Source organism: Clarias gariepinus, chromosome 12 (assembly GCF_024256425.1).
Source record: "Clarias gariepinus isolate MV-2021 ecotype Netherlands chromosome 12, CGAR_prim_01v2, whole genome shotgun sequence".
In the NCBI taxonomy this organism is placed as follows: domain Eukaryota; kingdom Metazoa; phylum Chordata; class Actinopteri; order Siluriformes; family Clariidae; genus Clarias; species Clarias gariepinus.
Window position 1 is genome coordinate 30,620,451 of NC_071111.1, and position 22,830 is coordinate 30,643,280.

Here is a 22,830-nt window from a genome sequence, read left to right on the forward strand (position 1 = left end):
AATGTATATAATATACAGCATGGACTGTTGTATTGCTTATCTTTGTTTGTATGTGTTATTATTTTAAAGAACTGTTACAAAACTAATTCTGCTACAAAATACTTGTTACATTTAAACAACAAAATAACATTATATTTATTGTATTTTATTTCTTAAAGTTTTATTTGATTTTATGTACAGTGTCTGCAAGACTTACAATACAGGTAATTACAATATACAGTACAGTGGTGGCTTTAATAACATTTTAATGATAATCAATTTCTTTTAAAATCAAGATTATAGAATAATTTATTTTATGCTGTGAAATTGACGTACAAAATTGATATTTAGTATGAAGTCCTTTATTCTTTAAATTCTCCTGGATCCGACTGGGCATAAAGTCAGAAGATGTCTGTAGTACTCAGATGTTACTCTCTCAATCTGCTTGATCGTTCCTGAAGGTCATGGACAGTAATTTGCAATTCACTTGAGACTTCAATTGTTTTAGGTAATTTTGTCCTAAGTCCTGTCACATATTTGTTCCATCTATCAATTAAATAAGCTGATTCTGATTAATACAATTTCAAACAGAGGCTACAACTAATTGGTGACATCACCTGTTTTGTGCATGTGGAGACCATGGCATATGTTGTCTTAATACTTGGCCACCACTAAAATCTTTTTGTGTGTGTATCAAGCAAAACAGCAACACTGGTATATGTACACGTTATAAATATAAAAAAATATTAATCACATAACCATCATTACACCATCATATCTACATTACCCAGCTGTAGGTTTTTGTCAATTAATTTAATTTGATTATTAATTCAGCACTTGAATTAGTGATCCAGAACTAGTACGTTCCACTGTATGTATCACTCCGCTGTGTTCATTATAAAAAATGTAAATGCTTGTGAAGTTTTCTTATACTGAAGCCATTACTACACTTACTCTGTGCCGGCAGTTAGCCTGCGTGTTACCACAACAACCAGCAATGCACTGTCCACCTGATCCATACGGCCATCAGCCTGAGATCATTCTCAACCATTTCACCTTCTGTGTGCAGTCTGATTCCCTGTGCATGATGAACACACTTCTCACACCTCTCAGTCTGTTTAATGAGTTATAACTAAATAAGCCAGGTGTTTAATGAGTTATAACTAAATAAGCCAGGTGTTTAATGAGTTATAACTAAATAAGCCAGGTGTTTAATGAGTTATAACTAAATAAGCCAGGTGTTTAATGAGTTATAATGATATAAGCCAGGTGTTTAATGAGTTATAATAAAATAAGCCAGGTGTTTAATGAGTTATAACTAAATAAGCCAGGTGTTTAATGAGTTATAACTAAATAAGCCAGGTGTTAAATGAGTTCTAATGATATAAGCCAGGTGTTTAATGTGTTATAATGATATACTGTAAGCCAGGTGTTAAACACCAACATGGAAATGCAGGAACATGGTGGAGTCTTCATTACACACACAGATGTTCACCAGACCCTGAATATGATACAAAACAAAACATCAACAGCATGTAATCAGCTTTTCATCTTCTGTTTATTATTAGTTATTCAACATTTCTTCATACTTAAACACGTGTGTATTATAATATTTAGCTATAACAGTTGTAATAACATAACAGCTATAACATAACCACACATTCTAACAGGAAGATGATCATATATTTACACATTATATCACTATTCTTATCCAATCCCATGCTTTTGAGCATTTTTTTCATAATGGACACTACGGCATTATTTATTCCTTGTTCTACATGTATATTTATGTGCAGCCTTTAAGAACAAGCTGGTGTAAATTTTACAGGAATGACAGAAGACACTATGTGGAGGGAGGGTGCTGGAGGAAGTGTCAGAGTGAATAAAGTGGATGATTAAATACAATATTTGGGGAATAAAAGATGATTAATGAGCTTTATGAAAGTTGAGAAAAAAGTCTGTTGCTTATCGGAAACAGGGAAAATCAGCAGTATGAAGTCAGAGACAGCAGAGTGTCACAAAGAGACGAGGTGGTCATTTACAATCACTCTCATCACCTCAATTGTGACATGTGACATCACCTCAATTGTGACAAAACAGCATTAAAAACAAAGGATAGGAAAAAATATATATTCTAGAAAATATAAATAAATTTTTAATAAAACTGGTTTTATTTCCTGACCTGGTAATCTGATAATGAGGTTAAATGATTAGACTTATTTATCCATTTGCCTATAAAGGTTATTACTCACCTCAGTGTCTGTAGTTTGTAATGTTCATCATCCTTAAGAGCCGTGAGACGCTTCACTCCTGAGTCTCCAATGTTATTCCAGGACAGATCCAGGTCTCTCAGGTGTGAGGGGTTTGATCTCAGAGCTGAAGTCAGAGCAGCACAGCCTTCATCTGAGACATCACACTTAGACATCCTGGGGAAGACAATAACACATTCTAAATTCTCTTGATTACAGGAGGAGGAGCGACAGCACTGACGTTCCTCTTGTTGTAGACGGTTTGTATTATTGTGGACGGGGCACTTGGTCCTTGGACTTTTTAGTAACATTCCTTGTTTTCCACCAACGTAACAAAAGCTCAACTTTGTATTAGTGTTAAAATGAACAGAGGCTGATGTACAGTTTTAAACTGAGACTATTAATGTGACCTTATTTATATACAGTACATTATGTTTGTCAGTTATTTTGTTCCCAGGTTAGACAATTTTATAAAACACAAGTAGTGAAAAAATTTAAAATTTCAATCAATTTCCAATGTACAGTAAAGGAGTACTATGCAAAAGTTATTCTCCCCCCCCCCCCCCCCCCCCCATGTATTCATATTAAATTAAATAATGTAGATTAAATAAAAGACATTAAAAGGAATCTTAAATTAATTAGCCTTAGGTTTCTTTTGTTTTTTTTTCGGTGATTGAATGATACAAACAAAAACATTCCTCTGAAACTTCAAGCCCAAATGAGCTGAAAACGAAAGCCAAAAAATCCCTCAGGAAATATTCTTCAGCACTACATTAAAAATACTTACTTTTACTTACACGATTTTAATCACGTCTGTATTTACACCCTAAACCCTGCAGTTCACACACAATACATTTTGTTTTTTTTGTTTTTTTTAAGCTAGGTGCAGTTTCTGTGATTATTTGCAATGTTTTAGGAAATTTCACAACAGTTTTTGACCCAAAGACCCAAACTTCTTCCTCAGGACATTAATGATGAACCTCTGGTTCAGTCTCAGTATTAGAGAATGTGTCCTACTGTGAAGAAGGTCATGTGAGTCTCAGAGAGATGATCTTACCCCAGTGTCTCCAGTTTACAGTCAGGATTCTCCAGTACAGCAGAGAGACGCTTCACTCCTGAGTCTCCTACATTATTAAAGGACAGATCCAGGTCTCTCAGGTGTGAGGGGTTTGATCTCAGAGCTGAAGTCAGAGCAGCACAGCCTTCACCTGAGACACCACACTCACACAACCTGTAGAGAGACAGAATGACACACTCTTCATCAACAGATCTTTAGCTTGGTTCAAGTTTTACCTAACTTACCTGTTGATTCTGATTAAATTCCTGTTTACTGAACAATTATTAAAATTATTATGAAATAAACATCATTTTGAAAATGTCTAAAAATATAGCAACTCTATATTAAATTCAATAAACTTTAAAAACATTGTAAATGTTTAACAAAAATATTTTAAATTATTTTTTTTATTGGCATTTAAGCTTGGCCTTTGAGACCATTTCATATAAAATATGTGTAATGTATTATTATAATAAGATAATAGTGTAGGAATAAGCCATAAAGTGCAGTATGCCTGCAGTCAACAGTCTAAAAACGTCTATACAGTGGAACCTTGGATTATGAACATAATATGAGCGCAGTCATATTTCAAAACACTTGTAAATCAAAGCAAATTTCCCCATAAGAAATAATGGAAACTTAAATTATTTGTTCCACAGCCCCCAAAAAATAAATACATAAAAATAATTAATATGAAATATAAAGTACAAATAAAACAAATTAACCTGCACTTCACCTTTAAAAAAAGTTCAAATAAATCCCGACAGATAAGTGTTTCCTTTTATGCGTGCAGGCGCTGTGTGTGTGTGTGTGTGTGTGTGTGTGTGTGTGTGTTTGTGTGTGAAGCTAAAGTAAAAGGAGAGAAGGAATCAGACCCCCCGCTCCCTCTTCTTGTCTTACACGGTAACCCCTTCTCCTCTTCCCTCTCATTTGAGTTAAACACACTAACACACATTAACGGAAAGACTGTTTTATAGTAACTTCACTAATAACACTAGCGTAAGCGCATACTAACGGAATCACTGCTGTAGAGTAAAAATAAAACAAATTAACCTGCACTTTATTTTTAAAAAGAATCTAACGGCGCAGTGTTTCCATTAGAAAGAGAAAGAGAGAGAGAGTGTGTGTGTGTGTGTGTGTGTGTGTGTGTGCATGCAAGGGAGTAAAAACATTGGCTTAGGTGTAATTACGTGACACTTGGCGTCAAAACAAGAAGCGCATGCAAGATACATGATACTCAGTACTCGTAAACCAAGACTTGCTCATATTTCAAGTCAAAATTTATTAAAAAACTTTGCTCGTCTTGTTGAACACTAGTGTAGTTACATTTTTCATACTCTTACCTCAGTGTCTCCAGTTTAAAGTAAAGATTCTCAAGTACAGCAGAGAGACACTTCACTCCTGAGTCTCCTAGTTTATTCCCTGACAGATCCAGTTCTCTCAGGTGTGAGGGGTTTGATCTCAGAGCTGAAGTCAGAGCAGCACAGCCTTCATCTAAGACACCACAATCCCACAACCTGTAGAGAGACACAACACTCTTCATCATCAGATTTTTATACTGGTTTAACCCCTAAACCACTTTCAGACATGTACCATAAATCTTACTGCAATTTTAGGGGGTTGTCTAAATTCATTCATTCTATTAAAAATGTTTAGGAAATCGTTCCTAGTAGCATTGATGAATCACTTTAATTCTAGAACAACTCTAAACTACATGCAGTAGCATTTATGGATACTCACACACATGACATAGGTTGTATAATGTTCCAACTCATCACAACAGTCCAAGAAATTACATAATGCTGCAAGTGATGATGCCAGATTGGTCAGGTTTCCCCAGTTCAGCTACCATTCATAAACTTTGAGTGGAAAATGTGCCTTGGGTGTGTGGCTTCCCTGTATGAATTTAACCAGCATTTCCTGATGTTAAAAGTACAAAGCCTGCTGTGTATCCAGTGTTAAAGACTTTGCAACAGCCACAAGAATATCTACGCAGTATTACTAAAAATGAAGTAAAATTCTGTGTGTGGTTTTTTTTTAGTAAAATTAGGGCTGTGTTCAGAGACACTATATGATGAGGTGTTAAGTTTTAAGTATTTATTTGTCTGTTTGCATTGTGTGTGTGTGTGTGTGTTTGGTGATAGGTTTTAGTGCTTCTGAAGTGGGCTACATTATCTCAGTACGGGTTCATACTTTATGTGAGTGGTGTATGAAATTACTGGGTAGTCAAGTCTTGTAGCCAACTGAGGACATGAAACAAATTGCCTACATATATTGTATAATTGAACCATCATGTCATCTCACCAAGTCATGTGAGATAATCTTACCTTAATTTCTCCAGGTTACACTGGGGATTCTCCAGAACAGCAGAGAGACTCTTCACTCCTGAGTCTCCTACTTTGTTATAGGACAGATCCAGTTTTCTTAGGTTTGACGCGTTTAATCTTATAGCTGAAGACAGAACAGCAAGGCCTTCATCTGAGACACCACACCTATACATCCTATAGAGAGACACAATGACGACACACTCTACATCAACAGATTTTTGTGAGCATGTGTCTGGCTTCTTAAATTTTCTGCCCTCTTTCGACTAGGTATAAGCAACATCAATCAAAAGATTGCTCAGGGGCAAAACCAGAAACTAAACAAAAGGGGGGCTGTGATGTTCACAAGTAATAAAATGCAAGTTCAAGTCAAGTTTTCAGGCTGGTATGGCTAATCAGTGTCAGTGTGGGTGGTGGTACAGTAGTATTGGTGTTACCCGGGGAGGGAGGGTGTCAAGTCTAAAGTCAATTTTTCTGCTATTTAAGAGTGACTTGAGGCAAACTTGAGTGCCCATCTCTGGTAGGCCTAGGTAAAACAGGGTGGGCAGAGGTTCAAAGAGAAAACTTAAAAGCCAGCAGTTGCTCAAATTTCTGAGCAACACCTGACAGAAAATCGTTATATAAAAAAATACTGTAACTGATGGCAGAAAACAGAAGACAAAATAAGAGATGTTTTAAAGGTGATTTTAACCCCGCTAGAGATTAAATTTAATGATCCAAAATGCTATAAATAAATTTGCTTGCTATTGCTTTCCAAATCAATTAGAACACAACATGAACAAAATGGGGTTTTAAGGCGTTTCAGCATATTAACATTAATCTACATAGACTACAATAGTCTGCAGAAGCTAATTATAAAGAGTCATTGTTATATAAACAGAAAATATTCTTAACTGATAATATTTTCAGACATTTTTATCCACATAACATCTCTTACAGCCATTATCTTAAATCTAAAGATTCAACCAATCAAATTAGGACAAAAGGTCACATGATCTGAAGAGTTCAGTATGACCATATTCCAGTATTACAGAACATGGGGAGACCCATCTGGCCAATGTATAAACATCAAAGCCTTTTCTGAGCTCATCTGACCAACCGAAGCAACCATTATAAAGGGGATATTTCAGATGAGCTCAGAAATGTTATGTGGCATTAAAATGAAGTTAGCTGATAACCCAGCTACATTCCAGGTCGAGAAAGAGTGCTTCTAGTGCCCCTAACCCCTAAGTGCACTACATCTGCTAAACTTATGTGTCAAGATTCATAGGACTGTTCTTTGTTTATCTCAATATTTATGCACAGGTATGTAATTACAAGTCTGTTTATTATTTGAATGCATAGGTGATTCTTGGTAGAAATAATCATCACTTAATGACCAATCTATTTGTTCTGTACAGTTACAAAAAAATAATAATAATAAAATAAAAGTGTGGCTTTTAGTGAGTTATGGTGAGTCTGAGAGAGATCATCTTACCTCAGTTTCTCCACTTTACAGTGAGGATTCTTGAGTACATCAGAAAGAATCTTTACTCCAGAATCTCCCAATTTATTCCCAGATAGATCTAATGTTTTAATGGTCAGATGCAGTTCTTTCAGTATGGAGGTTTCTGAGCTGAGCGCTGAGACTAAAGCTGACCAACTTTTCACTCCAAGGAAATCACACCTGATGCTGAAGAAAAGAAAAGAAATCACAATGAACTAACACTAGTATCTAAATATTCAAATACATTCTCAAAGCCTGCGGCACGATGCTGTAGGGGTTAGCACTGTCGCCTTGCACCTCTAGGGTCAGGGTTCGATTCCCAGCCAAGCTCGATTCCCTTCTCTGTGTGCATGGAATTTGCATGTTCTCCCCGTGTTTGGTGAGTTTCCTCCCACAGTCCAAAGACATGTAGGTTAGGTTAACTGATGTTCTCAAAATTGCCCATAGTGTGTGAATAAGTGTGTGTGTGTGTGTGTGTGTGTGTGTGCCCTACGATGGATTGGCACCTTGTCCAGGGTGTACCCCACTTTGTGCCCTAAGTCTCCTGGGATAGGCTCCAGGCCCCCCGCGACCGTGAATACAGGACAAAGTTGTATAGATGATGAGTGAGTTCGTGATTCTCAAAGCCTCCACTGCATCTTCTCATTTTGATAAATGCTAAAAGTATACATAAAAGCTAGACAATATTTTACCACCAGGACCAGGACTACTAGACAACCACCTCATGAGTTTTAAAACAGATACACATACAAAAAAGCACATCTTTACGAGCATTTAGCTATCTGGAGAAACACAAAAAGTAAAGAGGGAAAAATTAAAATATCTAAAATTAATTAATCACTTTTTGTTAATTTATCAGCTTTCTTGTGTCCAGATATATATTGATTGTTGTCTTTCCTATTCTCAGTGATCACTTAGGTTTGTTGATGGTGAAATGTCTGGTTTCTTTCTATTCCAGGGAGCCCTCATGTCGGTATTTCCTTCTGGCTCTCCCTTTTAGTTATACTGTTATGGTAAGTTCTGCCACTTTGAACTAAATATACATTCATCCTTATATATTACGAGTCTGTTAAGGGAATACCTGTCCTCTCTCTCCTTCTCACTCTGTCTATCTCTCCCTTTCTTTCTCTCTCTCTTTATAATTATATAATTATATAATTATAAAGGTATATAATTATAAAGGAATAATTATAAAGGTCTTGACTAAAACAACATGCATGAGGAATTACAAAGAAGTTTTCATTTTTCCTACAGTCTACCTAAGCTTCCAATAACCAACTGGACGTCAACGGTTATACTGAACCTCCAGCCTCCTAACACACAGTATCAATCGCTTATATCCGTTATCACCCAAATGAGGATGGGTTCCCTGTTAAGTCTGGTTTCTAAGGTTTCCTCCTATTGCCAACTCAAGAGGTTTTTCCTTGCCACTGTGGCCCTCGGCTTGTTCATTAGGGTCAATCTAATCATTTTGATTTATACAAATTCACAGTTCATACAAACACTGACAATTGTTAAAAGCGCTATACAAATAAAATAGGTTTTAGAAGTTTTTCTGTATTAGTAAAACAGTAATATTCAGATTTACTTACATTGATTTTCTGGACGCTGCAATCACAGGCATCATCTTTGGAAGAACAGCTTCTGTTATCTTATCTTCACTGATATATTTATTCAGGTCAAACTCTTCCAGCTCCTCTGCTGATGTCAGTAACACAAACACCAGAGCAGACCACTGTGATGATGAGAGTTCACTTTGTTTTCCGGATTTCAGATAATGTTGAATTTCCTCCACTAGAGAATTATCACCCAGTTCATTCAGACAGTGGAACAGATTAATGGATTTCTCTGGAGGAAGATCGTCACTGATTTTCTTTTTAATGTACTGAACTGTACAATTTATGTTCTTGTAGTTATTTCCTGTATTTGTTACTAAGGCCTGTAGGAGTTTCTGATTACATTCCAGTGAGAGACCCAGGAGAAAGCGAAGAGAAAGTTCCAAATGTCCAGTCTGAGTTTTTAAGACATGATCTACAGCACATTCATGGACATCTGAAATTGTAAAATTTTTCAACTGTTGTTCACAGAGCTGACTTTGTTCGAGAACATTTCTCTTTTTCATCATGAACATCAGGTGCACATACAGAGCTGCGAGGTGTTCCTGAACGCTCAGATGAACAAAGCAGTACACTTTACTTTTGTGAAAACCAAACTCCTCTCTGAAGATCTGTGTACACACACCTGAGTACACTGCTGCTTCTCTCACATCAATACCACACTCTCTCAGGTCTTCCTCATAGAAGATCAGGTTCCCTTTCTTCAGCTGCTCAAAAGCCAGTTGTCCCAGTTTAAGAAGCATTTCTTCATCACTCTCCTGCTTCTTTGAGTACTTTTCTCTTATGATGTTTGTCTGGATGATGAGGAAGTGTGTGTACATTTGAGTCAAAGTCTTGGGGATCTCTCCACTCTCTGCTTCACCCAACATTCTCTCTAGAACAGTGGCTGAAATCCAGCAGAAGACTGGGATGTGACACATGATGTAGAGGCTTCTTAATGACTTCAGGTGTGTGATGATGTTATTGGCCAGGCTCTGATCACTGATCCTCTTCCTGAAGTACTCCTCCTTCTGTGGGTCATTGAACCCTCGTACCTCTGTGACTCGATGGACACACTCAGAGGGGATTTGATCTGCTGCTGCTGGTCGGGAGGTGATCCAGATGAGAGCAGAGGGAAGCAGATTCCCTTTGATCAGGTTTACCAGCAGCACAGGCACTGATACTGATTCAGTTACATCACACACTCTCACTGTGTTCTGGAAATCTAGAGAAAAATTACACTCTTCTAATCCATCAAAAATAAACAAACTCTTTTCCAAACTGGACATTTCTGTTTCTTTTATTCCCTTAAAACAGACATGAAGGAGCTCCATCAGACTCAGTTTCTGGTCCTTCATCAAATTCAGTTCTCTGAAAGGAAGTGGAAATATAAGGTGGACGTCCTGATTTGTTTTCCCTTCAGTCCAGTCCAGAATGAACTTCTGCACAGAGACAGTTTTTCCGATGCCAGCGACTCCCTTTGTCAGCACAGTTCTGATGGGTTTGTCTTGTTCAGATAAGGGCTTAAAGATGTCATTGCATTGGATTGGTGTTTCCTCTGTTGTTGTTCTCCTGGATGCTGCCTCGATCTGTCTCACCTCATGTTCTTTATTGATGTCTCCACTGTCTCCCTCTGTGATGCAGAGCTCTGTGTAGATCTCATTCAGGAGTGTTTGGGTTCCCAGGTTTATCATCACGCCATTCAAATGCTGAAATTTCTTCATTAGATTTAATTTAAACTTTTTCTGGCATTTATTTACAGAGGCAGATTCTGCTTTTTGTCTGTAAGATGGTGGAAAAGGAAGAATGTGGTGAGACAGGGTGTCTAATGATTAGACTGCTAAATGATAGGATCATATTAACTCTGACTGATTAGCATGGATAGTTCTTTAGTATGTGCTCATTATGTGTTTGTTTTATTTCACCATATATTATCTCTGATCTAATCAGCATGTAGTCTTTTTGGTATTGATCTTACCCTTTTTCTGTGATAAACTTTTTAATTTTGCCCATTTTCTTCTGTAGACCACTGTGAATAAAAACACCAGCTGTTAAAGACGTTTCATCGTTTAAATACTGTAGTGTATATTTTATGCTCAATTTTGCCACAATTATTCTTAAATACACACAGTTCGAAGTGAAATGTGACCACAATAATAAACATTATGGAAAAAAAGCTGAAGAAAACATTTATACAGATACCAGATTTGGGTATTGGTGACCTGAAATAAGACTACACTTATTTGTATGCGCATATACATACAGTGTCTCCAGAAAGTATTCACAGCGCATCACTTTCCACATTTTGTAATGTCACAGACTTAATCTTAAATTGATTAAATTCATTTTTTTCCCTCAGAATTCTACACACCACACCACATAATGACAACATAAAAAAGTTTACTTCAGATTTTTGCAAATTTGTCAAAAATTTAAAAATTGAGAAAGCACATGTACATAAGTATTCACAGCGTTTGCAAAATTGAGCTCAGGCGCATCCTGTTTCCCCTGATCATCCTGTTTCTCCTAATCATCCTTGAGATGTTTCTGCAGCTTAATTATAGTCCACTTATGGTAAATTCAGTTGATTGGACATGATTTGGAAAGGCACACACCTGTCTATATAAGGTCCCACAGTTAACAGCACAAACCAAGCATGAAGTCAAAGGAATTGTCTGTAGACCTCCGAGAAAGGATTGTCTCTAGGCACAAATCTGGGGAAGGTTACAGACAAATTTCTGCCACTTTGAAGTAGGGCTGTGCAAAAATATCGATACATCAAACTATCGCGATAATTTCTTTTATGATAGTGTATCCATAGTCAAACCTAGGGTTAACCCTAGTATTGATCCAAGTTGTGCCAAAAAAACTCCTCCTCCGCTCCAATAGATGTCGCTTACTCGCTATCAACACAACACTAACCAGTACGGTATCAGAACAAGTAAGTAAGCAAGACATGAGTGAGCATGGCGGAAAATATAAAAACGCCTCCAGCTTTTAGGGCTGACATGTGGCTGCACTTCGGTTTCAATACGATACCAGGAGATTACCTCTAACTATTGCAATATATCACAATATGTATTGTATCGCAATATATCGTGATTTATCATATCGTGACCCATGTATCGTGATACGTATCGTATCGTGAGGCCCTTGCCAATACACAGCCCTACTTTGAAGGTCCCAATGAGCACAGTGGCCTCCATCATCCGTAAGTGGAAGAAGTTCGAAACCACCAGGACTCTTCCTAGAGCTGGCCGGCCATCTAAACTGAGCGATCGGGGGAAAAGGGCCTTCGATGGTCACTCTGTCAGAGCTCCAGAGGTCCTCTGTGGAGAGAGGAGAACCTTCCAGAAGGACAACCATCTTTGCAGCAATCCACCAATAAGGCCTATTTGGTAGAGTGGCCAGACGGAAGCCACTCCTTAGTAAAAGGCACATGGCAGCCCGTCTGGAGTTTGCCAAAAGGCACCAGGAGGACTCTCAGACCATGAGAAACAAAATTCTTAGGTCTGATGAGACACTCTGGCCACTCTACCATATAGGCCTGATTGGTGGATTGCTGCAGAGACGGTTGTCCTTCTGAAAGGTTCTCCTCTCTCCACAGAGGACCTCTGGAGCTCTGACAGAGTGACCATCGTGTTCTTGGTCACCTCTCTAACTAAGGCCCTTCTCCCCCGATTGCTCAGTTTAGATGGCTGGCCAGATCTAGGAAGAGTCCTGGTGGTTTCGAACTTCTTCCACTTACAGATGATGGAGGCCACTGTGCTCATTGGGACGGACCTTCAAAGCAGCAGAAATTTTTCTGTAACCTTCCCCAGATTTGTGCTCCGAGACAATCCTGTCTCAGCGGTCTACAGACAATTCCTTTGACTTCATGTTTGGTTTGTGCTCTGACATGAACTGTGGGACCTTATATAGACAGGTGTGTGCCTTTCCAAATCATGTCCAATCAACTGAGTTTACCACAAGTGGACTCCAATTAAGCTGCAGAAACATCTCAAGGATGATCAGGGGAAACAGGATGATCAGGTGAAACAGGATGCGCCTGAGCTCAGTTTTGCAAATGCTGTGAATACTTATGTACATGTTCTTTAAAAAAATATATATATTTTTAATAAATTAGCAAAAATCTCAAGTAATTTTTTTCATGTTGTCAGTGTGGTGTGTAGAATTCTGAGAAAAAAAATTAATTTAATCCATTTTAGAACAAAATGTGGAAAAAGTGATGCGTTGTGAATACTTTCCGGATGCACTGTATATGCATGCCTGCACATATTTAAACTCATGTGGTCACTTGTTGCGACATGGTAGAAACAGTGCTACCAAAGATGCCGTTTTCTAAAACATCCTCGCCTATTAAACATTGACAGTGGTGGCCTCCTTCATAGAATAGATTTAAAAAAATATATTTATATGCTTTCTTCAATTTAAAGTAGTGTGTGTAGTTTAAATTTTAACTTCTGGAATAATGTTGCAATGCTTTTGCTATTGTTATTGGTTGCCATTGTCACAGATGTGCACTCCAGGGGTTATGGGTATCGGTAAGTACTCAGATGGGATTCCTTGTACGTGTATCATTACTCTTTTAGATCAAGCTATTGTTCTAATTCATCAGTGAGATTAAAAGTGAGGAGATGTTACCTGTGTGAAGGTGAGGAGTCTGCTTCATTAAACCTCACAGGAGGATCCATAGACCTACTGCTGTGCAAGGAGGCCCTGCTGGGTGCTGCTGGTTCCGACCTCTTTCCCTGGGGTTCACTGCACATTATAGACAGTCAATTCATGATTTTTACACACTCTTTACACTTGTTACTAATGTGATTCATTTAGTTTGGACCTTAATATTACTTAATTACAATTAAGCTGTGTTTTTTACATTAAGTGATTGCTAGCGCTAAAAATTTTAACTGATAGTTAATTACATTCATAATCAGTAATCAATTAATCACTGATAATTAATCATAAACAAAAAATGCATCTTGTTACAATTTATTTAAACAGTTCTATTAGCAAAATCTCAGCAAATTCATCATATGAGAGAAATTACAATAGCTCAAATAGATTAAAGGAACCAAAGTTAATTAATTAATTAATTAATTAATTAATTCAGTGTGGCTGTTGAAAATACTGCTCGTGTCTCTGTTCCCATTAAAAACTAATGCCGCTTAAAATTTAACGTCCATCAATGGTTTCTAAAACTGACTGCTCTGTTAAAAAAAATAATAATTACACAGAAAGAGAAAAGAGAAATAATTCACATAAAGTTTAAGTTAAGAATCTTATTTTGTAATAACACTAGGTTAAATGTTCTGGTATAATTATGGATCAGCACTAAAATGTATAGTGCTATTAGGCAAACGAACGCTCTCATACAGTATAACTAGGGCTGGGCGATATGGCTGAAAACTGTATCACGATATCAGTGTTCAATAACGGTCGATATCAATAATTATTGATATTTTTATGACCCATTTAAAATAAGGACCAGGAGAAAAATATTAATTTAAATTTTTTTATTTTAAACTTGACCTTTCTTTGATCATAGTCCCCTTAGTTATTAAGACACAAATGTCAATAATCATGGAAAACTCAAAAAATTCAAATGTAAACATAAGTCTAAAGTCACAATGAACACTTAACAATTATCTCTTAACATTTAAGGTGCAAAATAAAAGAAAATGTAAGAAATGCTTAATAAAGTGTAATAAAATAAGTGCATTTTCTGCTTTTGAAGAGGAACCCAGCAGACCAGCACGAGACAACGACATGGCGCAACCAAACGTGATACTGTTACATGATTGACGTTACTGTATCACTCCCTACGTTGCTAGGTTACCAGAGAGCGAGTGCCTTTGTTAATGCAACTGTCACGGGCAACCGGAAGCGGACCAGAAGACTAGCAGTTAGCTCTTGTAGCGTGGACGGTAAATCCAAACGCGGAAATAGCGCGAACAGACTAGGATAACCACGCGAGTCATTGTAAGAACTCTCTCACGCCGAGAGCAAGAGTTTACACAATTATACCCGCTGTTGCGGGAGAGAGGTTGATTTTACGGCAGCTGTTTACGGGAGTGTAGTCCAGTGCAGGCAGTGCTTTGTGGGTAATGCAGTCCAATGTGCGTGAACGCGGAAATGTGAGATGAGCTGGAATATAGAGCCTGAACCGGTTTTCTTTCAGTAGTTTTTGGTTTGATTTAAGTACGGAATCCACCTGCAAGTTTGCAATATCGCCTGACAATGCAGAAAATAAAAGAAAGGACATGCATCGACTCGTTTGTCTTTCCCATCACTGCATGTGCATGAATTAACGGGCTGCTGCGAGAAACGACAAAATCACATAAGATCCGGCGAAGCGTCGGAAACGGCATGGGCAGACTCAATGACTGAGCGACGTGAAGCGCCATCTTGTCTCCTTTTATACTTCCTGAATCGCGACCACCGTACTACCTCAGGATCCTAGTGCCGGTCGTGGAGCGAGTGCGCGTGACAGCATCAAAACTAGCCTCGCGACCTCTGTTTTCTTCCGACAAAGAATGAAAATGATCGAAGCTTTTATCGAACACATTTTTTATTGATATCGATCACGTGTCTATCGCGATACATATCGTTATATCGCCCAGCCCTAAGTATAACTCTTCTTCTAGTTTCATCTCCTGTGTCAGTCAGTGATTTAATGGTACTAATCAGTGGTCCAGCCTGTAACAACACTACATACAGCAGCCCTAAATTGACAATTATTTAGTATTTAGTTTGTCATCCTGATTATTTAGTTACATTTCCCTTTAGGTTTATCAGTGACAGTAACAGTGAGGAGATGTTACCTGTGTAGGGGTGAGGAGTCTGCTTCATTAAACCTCACAGGAGGATCCATAGACCTACTGCTGTACATGGAGGCCATACTGGGTGCTGCTGATTCTGACCTCTTTACCTGGAGTTCGCTGCACATTATAGACAGTCAATTAATGATTTATACACTTACAGTTTTACAGTTTTAGAATTTTACTTACAATTAAACTGTAAAATTTTTTAGTGTTCACTAGAGTTGCAAATTGTGTTACGTGAGTGAAATTAAAACAGCCCAAATAGTTTAACCAAACAAAATCAATCAATCAATCAATCAATCAATCAATCAATCAATCAATACAGAAAGGCTTTTGAAGATACTGCTGGGCTCTCTGTTCTCATTAAAAGTCAGTATCTATAAAATTGCAACATTTATCCAAAAAAAAAAAAAGAAATCTTCTAACCTAGTTGAAAAGAGAAATGATTCGCATAAAGTTTCAGTTAAGAAACTTATTTAGTAAAAGTCGAATATTCTGTTATTATCATGGATTAGCACTAAAAACAGAAAGTGCTAGTATTCAGTATTCATTAAAGACGATTTAGTATTTTGTGTTTAGTTTGTCATCCTGATTATCCAGTTACATTTCCCTTTAGGTGTGACTTTAACAGTGACAGTAACAGTGAGGAGATGTTACCTGTGTAGGGGTGAGGAGTCTGCTTCATTAAACCTCACAGGAGGATCCATAGACCTACTGCTGTACATGGAGACCATACTGGGTGCTGCTGATTCTGACCTCTTTACCTGGAGTTCACTGCACATTATAGACAGTCATTAGTTTATATACAGTTTTATACACATTGATTTATACATACTCTTTACAGTTTTTAACCACTAAAAGTACTTATAAACCAAGTTTACCTTTTGAAAAAAACCCAAAAAAACTGAATGCATTTCTTCTGTAAAGCTGACAGTTCAGCACTATCCTTTACTGCTTTAATAATGCATCGTACAGCTCTTAAATCAGTTCCAGTCATTTAAATTTGACTACATTTTACTTAACAGTGAATACTGCACATTTTCCCTTTCCTGCTAAGAGCCCCACCCCGGCTCCAGCATGACAATGCCCATGTGCTCCATAAAGAATTCTTTAAAATAGAATTGTGTGAATATTTAATGAAGGTTCTACAGTACATAAAGCCAAAAGAAATGAGGCAGTGGGATGTGTTGGGATCACAAAACCTAGGTTTGACACAAGTGATCTGATTAATGTGTTTAATAACGCTGAGAAAGGTTTTTAAAAAGTCTTGAGAAGAGTGTTAGAAGGGGCACAGAGAAAATTGGGTAAAGGGGACTGGTTCTGGACAAACCCAGACCCTTTCTAATTTCAACCCGTGTGCACACACACACAAAAAGAGAATGTTGGAAATTTTCCTTTAACTGTGACTTTATCGGTTAGGAGGTACTACTGTACCTGTGTAGTAAGCAGTCTGCATCGTCAAACCTCACAGGAGGATCCATAGACCTATAACTGTGCATGGAGTTACAGCTGGGCGATGGTGATTCTGATCTCTCTTCCTGGATTTCACTGCACAGCATTATAGATAGTCCATCAGTGATTTATATATTACTCTTACATGTATGATTTTTGACACTTAAGTGGTGACTGTTCATGTTTTATTAATAGTGAAACTTTTAACCAAATGTTGATACAGATATTTAATGCATGTAGGTTACATACTGTAGAAGAAAAAAAAAACATTTAAGCCACAGCTAATTTACTGAAGATATTACATTTATTCTGATATTCATTACAACACTGTGACTTTTATAATATAATATAATATAATATAATATAATATAATATAATATAATATAATATAATATAATATAATATAATATAATATAATATAGCTTTTATATAACTTCCACAAACACCATCTATTATCAATATATCATATGTTTTTGTGTATTTAACAAACAGTTCCACAATTGGTTGTTCCATAACAGAATGCCGTTCTCAATATCAGCACTCAGGGAATGTCCCTGCAGGGATGGGGAGCCTTGTTTAAAACTACTTTCACCATGTTAACTACACTAAGTGTCACTTACTAACTGCTGGTGGCCAGCTCTTCCAGTCGCTGTTAGTAACTTCCTTCAGTTGAATAAGAATATGTGTTTGCAGCGCAAAATAACTCTTTAAATAAACAAATGACTCATAATCTATTGATGATAAATGGTGTGTGTGAAATTGTTGTATAAAAACAATACTCAAGGTCATGTTGTTATACTGAATATCAGCATGGCTGTGACAGCTTTAGTACTCATACTGCACCCTTTTGCCTACGACCACATCACAGTTGTGCTGATATCCAGCCTGACAGCTAGACCTTAAGTGTAATATTGTATAACTAAGCATTCATCTATGTTTGCTTTAATTCAGGGCTGTATACGATTTATGTACCTAAACATAGACAGGGCTAGTCTTAGCTAAGTTTAGTCTAAAGCTGTTAATGTGTTTTTATAAAAAGGTCATTTTGCCCTAAGCTATACATCATAATGAGGAAACTTGGAGGACTTTTGTTACCAAACCTTGAAAAGTAGATGAAGTTAATAATATATCTAATGATTCAACATTTACCATATTATGTGCGCGTGTGTGTGTTTGTGTGTGTGTGTGTGTGTGTGTGTGTGTGTGTGTAGATGTATAAAACGTGAATCTCCCTGGTTGGCATTGCTATAATCCTTGTTGTTAAAGGTATATAGTGTGTAATCAGAATCTCTAGTCGTCTTTTGCTCCAGAAAGTCTATGAAACATCCATGACAGTTACCTGTTGTTTGTAAGTAAGTTCATAATATCTGTGTCCAGATCAGGAGTCTCCATTTTTAAATGTTTAAAAGTTTACACAAACACACAGCTTGAAGAGTCTCTTCTGTTGGAACAGATTACAATCCTAAAAAACACAAAACCAAATGCAGTTAAGCTTTCTGTACGTATATTACATTTTCGCCATAAAGAAAAAAAGTACTCCATTAGTCTAACAAGTTTCTACTTCACGTCTTGTCTGTGCTCTTATCGTAAAAACATGGCAGGATTCACTGACAATTATTCTACAGATTCTGAACCTTTTTTATCTTTCATAATGACAGACCTTTGAACAAGTAAGCATGGGTGTAATGATGCAGCATTGACATGCAAATGCATCCCGAGTTCGGAAGATAGCACAGCTGTGCTGATATTCAGTACAACAGCATGACTTTGAGTGTAGCTGGGTGGTTAGGGTGTTAGGTTATGGCTTGGAAGGTTTCAGGTTTAAACCCCATCATCACCATGTTGCCACTGTTTGGCCCTTAGCTGAGCAAGTCCCTTAACTGCTCTGATGTATAATGAGATAAAAATGTAAGTTGCTCTGGATAGGGGTACAGATACCATAAATTAAATAATCTACTATCAACCAATTATGATTTGTTTGTTAATTTAATCAGCTATTTGGTAGAAGTATTAAGCTCGCAATCTGCCCAAGGGAGCTAAACTTCTGGCAATGGATTAAATCCATCCAAGTAACAGAACAAGCGTTTTTAAAGAGTGGGTGAAGTGGTCCTTCTTAACAAGGTCCTATTGATTATAACTGCTTTATTGTATTCATGATCTGTTAAACTTAAACTTAAACTTGTATACTCATGGCTGTGGGCCATGCTGTTGAGCATCTATTAAACGTTGCAACCTCGAAGCAAAGCTCGGCCTATCCCAAAGATATTTCTAAAAATTTGCCTCCAGGTATGATATTGTTTTTGTATTTAACAAACTGTTCTATTTATAATCTATTGATAATAAATGGTGAACTCAGGTTTGAACAAACCATCCGTCTCCCCCCCAAAAAAAAGGGACTGGACTGATAAAACACACACACACACACACACACACACACATATTATCTAATTATCACTTAGATTAACTACCTCAAAACATTGAGACTGGCCTGATAAATCAACAAACACACTGATCATTATTATCAAACTAATACACACCAACCTGTAAATGCTCTTTTGCACAAAATTGATCAATTTGCACTAATTATCTTTATCCTTGCTGCTACTTACAGAACGTTTACTGTATCTCCCCCCACTAGCTTAACTCATCACCAAAGTACCACAGAGTATTGTTTGTCGCATTGTCAGTTTTTCATTCTTGTTTGCTCATTTGCATGTGCACTTTATGTTGTCTCTTTTGTAAAAAAAAAAAAAAAAAAAAAAAAATAGATAGTTCTTTGTTAACTTGAAAAAATATTAATCTGTCTTGTCCCAGCTGGCCAGCTAATTACAGTAGGTCTCCAAGTTAGCCAGTTAGTTTTTTGTTAATGTATGTTGTATGTACAGTAGCACCTTGGTCCTGGAGGAATGTTGTTTCGTTTCACTGAGTAACAAACTGTATATGGTTCAAGTGACAATAAAAGCCTACTTGACTTGATTTGACTAGGTAACAACCTCCCAGAATATTTATCTTAAATAAAATGTTTTAGGGATCTTTATCGAATAGACCAAAGTGAAAATGTTTATAAGGTGAATATACTTTTTTGTGGTTGTTTACATATAGAAAATAAGCATAATGAACTTTTGGCTTCGTCTTAAATGATGAAGTATTGAAAGTATTTGTGTATGCCAAGTTCATCCAACAGCTACTGATACTTTATTATATTAACACAAATTAACTGTTTAAAGTTTGTAAAGATCTGTGTGAGACAAAGTGTGTGCGATTAACGTAAGTGTTGGCTTAAGTGTGTGTACACGTGGAGCCGCAAGAATCAGATAAAAGGCATTTGTATGCTATGCTGTATGAACACACACACACACACACACACACACACACACAAATAATTACATCTAATTCTAAAACTGATGTGACATAATTCATGCTTTCTTCATTATGTTAAATAGTTGTAAACTTTGAAGTAGGAGCACTTTCACTTTTAAACAGTTGGGTTGCCAAGTGCAGTCCCCCAAAAAAACCCAACAACAACAAATAACAATTAGCAGTATGAAGAGGAGGCTCACAGGAGGAAGAAAAAATTCTATTAAACAACAACTAAGAGTACCTGCACGTGGTTGTGCTAAGTGGTTCCCTCTTTTTCCCCCCAGTTTACTGTTTATGAGTTCAGCATTCTTGTTAAAAGATATTAGCAGTTCATGTAAAAGTAAAAATGTTGCAAAAATAATAAAATGTCAGCATATCAGTGCCAACTAAATCTAACTGCTGTGTACATACAAATGTTTAGGCCTACACATTTTAAATTATAAAAGTTATCAAGCATATAAGAAGCTTGCAATGTTAATTTCATGCGAAATGACATCATATTTCAATTAAATGTCCTCTAACAAAAACAACCGCAGGGTTTTAAGTAAAGGAAAAACTTTTTAAAAAATTTATTTACAATTTCATTTTTTTGTTTACAAAACAGAATGAAAGAAATTAGCATTTTACCATGCTAATTTTATTAATAAAATTTATAGTGGTTCCTCGGCATACCAATGGACCATCTTTTTAAAAAATAATAATAAATTCAAGAAATTAGCTGGCTGCATGTACCTCTGATTTTGTTAGTGGAAGCGACAAAAGCGAAGAGAAATAAATTATTATTATTTTTTTTTGCAATTTTTGCAAGATTTAATGAAGACATAGCACCAAGGATTTTATGAAGCACATCAGCAAAAATCGCTTTTTTCAAGAAGAATCATAAATTACGGTTAATTGCGGTTTAATGTCTATTTATTTCATACTTTACTTAATTTTCATGTCTTTTCTAAATGTTTTGATTGTTTTTATATGCAGACATATGATTATAGTGTTGGAAGTTGGTAATATTTTTGGGTGGCTGGAACGGATTATCATCATTTACATTATTTCCGATGGGAAAATGTGTTTCACAATACGGAATGTCACCTTAAGAATGTGACTCTGGAACGGATTAAATTCATATCCACTGTAAATTCATATGTACCAATGTACATTCTGTAGCTGTGACTTCTGTATTTCTTTTTGGACACTAAAACCACAATCTAATCTAACTGTTTAGGTCTAAAGTCTAGGTTCCAGTCTCCAGATGGTGTTTTAAAAACCAGGTCTATGTGAAATAAAGACGGAGATAAAGCTTTATATGGGAATAACGTAAGAAGCAAGCTGCTGTTGGTTGTGTTTATTAGTTTGTTAGGGACCCCTGACGCCCTGTACGGGTCACGTGGTTCTCTAAAACCTATTACAAGTTACACCTCGATAAAACTTTCAAAATAAATACAATTGTAACTTACACAAAAACGGTAAGAAGAAAATTACACAGGATTACAGGGATAAAACCATATTCCCCAAATATTTAAATGTTTGAATCGTGAGAACTTTATATGAGGAAAGAGAAAGTCTTACGGAATACATGCGTCATAAATACAACATTATTAAATCGTTTTTAGGCGAGTTTTATGGTCAATAAATCCGCATTCTTATGTTAACAGTCGTTTAATAATAAAGCACTCACTTTCCGTCAGAAGACCTTGTTGTGTGACGTCAACGTCACCGTTTCTTTTAAATTGTTACACAATGGCAACTTTTCCAACGGTTCAAACATGGAGGCGAGGCTGAAGAAGAACGGTTTCACTTTAGAGGCAGCCTGCCAGTTACTCGGCGCGAGCCGACGTGTCCCGTTGGTTGCCAGATATAACAAAATCCAACATCTATTTAAAACCGACCCATAGAATTGGTGTGACCTTAACATGTTGACACGCGAGTTATGCACGATATATCAATAATATGAGGCGCCGTATAGGGCTTAAATCAAACTTTAATCATGCACACATATATGAAACACTCACACATACATATATACTACTAAATGCTCGAACAACTACATATGAAATGCGCGCGCACATACATACATACTTTCCGCGCACACGCACGCACGCACACACACACATACTTTCTGTGCACGCGCACAAAGCCAACTGTAGCGGTGTAGGGAACGAGTGAACAACGGATCTTTAGTTTAGCGGAAAAGGGAATGGATAATTTCCTATAAGTCATTACATATCGCTGGAGTGTGAAAAAATTTTACTCGAAAAATAATTTATATTTTTATTATAATTATTATTCGAGGACATCATATAAATAGGACACAATAATTTACATTTTAATTTAATTAAGAAACCATTCGTATTATATAGGCTAGTAATCTGTAAAAATAAATAAATAAATAAATAATACGGTATATATTTTTTTATGGTATCAGTTTTTGTTTCAATAAATGATCTATATTTAATGTCCGTAGCGTGAAATTTCCACAGTAGCAGCGAAAGGTATCCGAGGTGCTTGTG

General features: G+C 36.7%; 1 protein-coding gene across 5 annotated transcripts; it reads right to left on the reverse strand.

The window, feature by feature from the left end:
* Nucleotides 1–228: 228 nt before the first annotated feature.
* LOC128534525 (NACHT, LRR and PYD domains-containing protein 12-like) lies at nt 229–22,109 on the reverse strand. Of its 5 annotated transcripts, none has more exons than XM_053508979.1 (14): nt 21,999–22,109; nt 18,306–18,428; nt 16,949–17,062; nt 16,172–16,288; nt 15,515–15,631; nt 13,335–13,451; nt 10,669–10,719; nt 8,688–10,472; nt 7,087–7,281; nt 5,613–5,786; nt 4,629–4,802; nt 3,286–3,459; nt 2,232–2,405; nt 229–1,480 (listed from the first exon to the last, which is right to left on the reverse strand). In XM_053508979.1, the coding sequence occupies exons 2-14, from the start codon at nt 18,356–18,358 to the stop codon at nt 1,471–1,473; spliced, it is 3,255 nt and encodes a 1,084-aa protein (XP_053364954.1). In that variant the 5' UTR covers nt 18,359–18,428; nt 21,999–22,109; the 3' UTR covers nt 229–1,470. The 5 variants fall into 5 exon arrangements, with proteins under 5 accessions (XP_053364954.1, XP_053364955.1, XP_053364959.1 ...); XM_053508980.1 differs by having other exon boundaries at nt 22,014–22,107; XM_053508984.1 differs by lacking the exon at nt 16,172–16,288.
* Nucleotides 22,110–22,830: the final 721 nt, after the last annotated feature.

Excerpts from the sequence above, each read along its gene's own strand:
- LOC128534525 (XM_053508979.1), bottom strand. The coding sequence starts at position 18,358 with ATGGAGACTCCTGATCTGGACACAGATATTATGAACTTACTTACAAAC. Across the intron at positions 16,289-16,948 it reads GCAGACTGCTTACTACACAG|TGAACTCCAGGTAAAGAGGT; the intron begins GTACAGTAGTAC and ends TATAATGTGCAG. Across the intron at positions 7,282-8,687 it reads GCAGCGTCCAGAAAATCAAT|CATCAGGTGTGATTTCCTTG; the intron begins GTAAGTAAATCT and ends TCTTTTCTTCAG.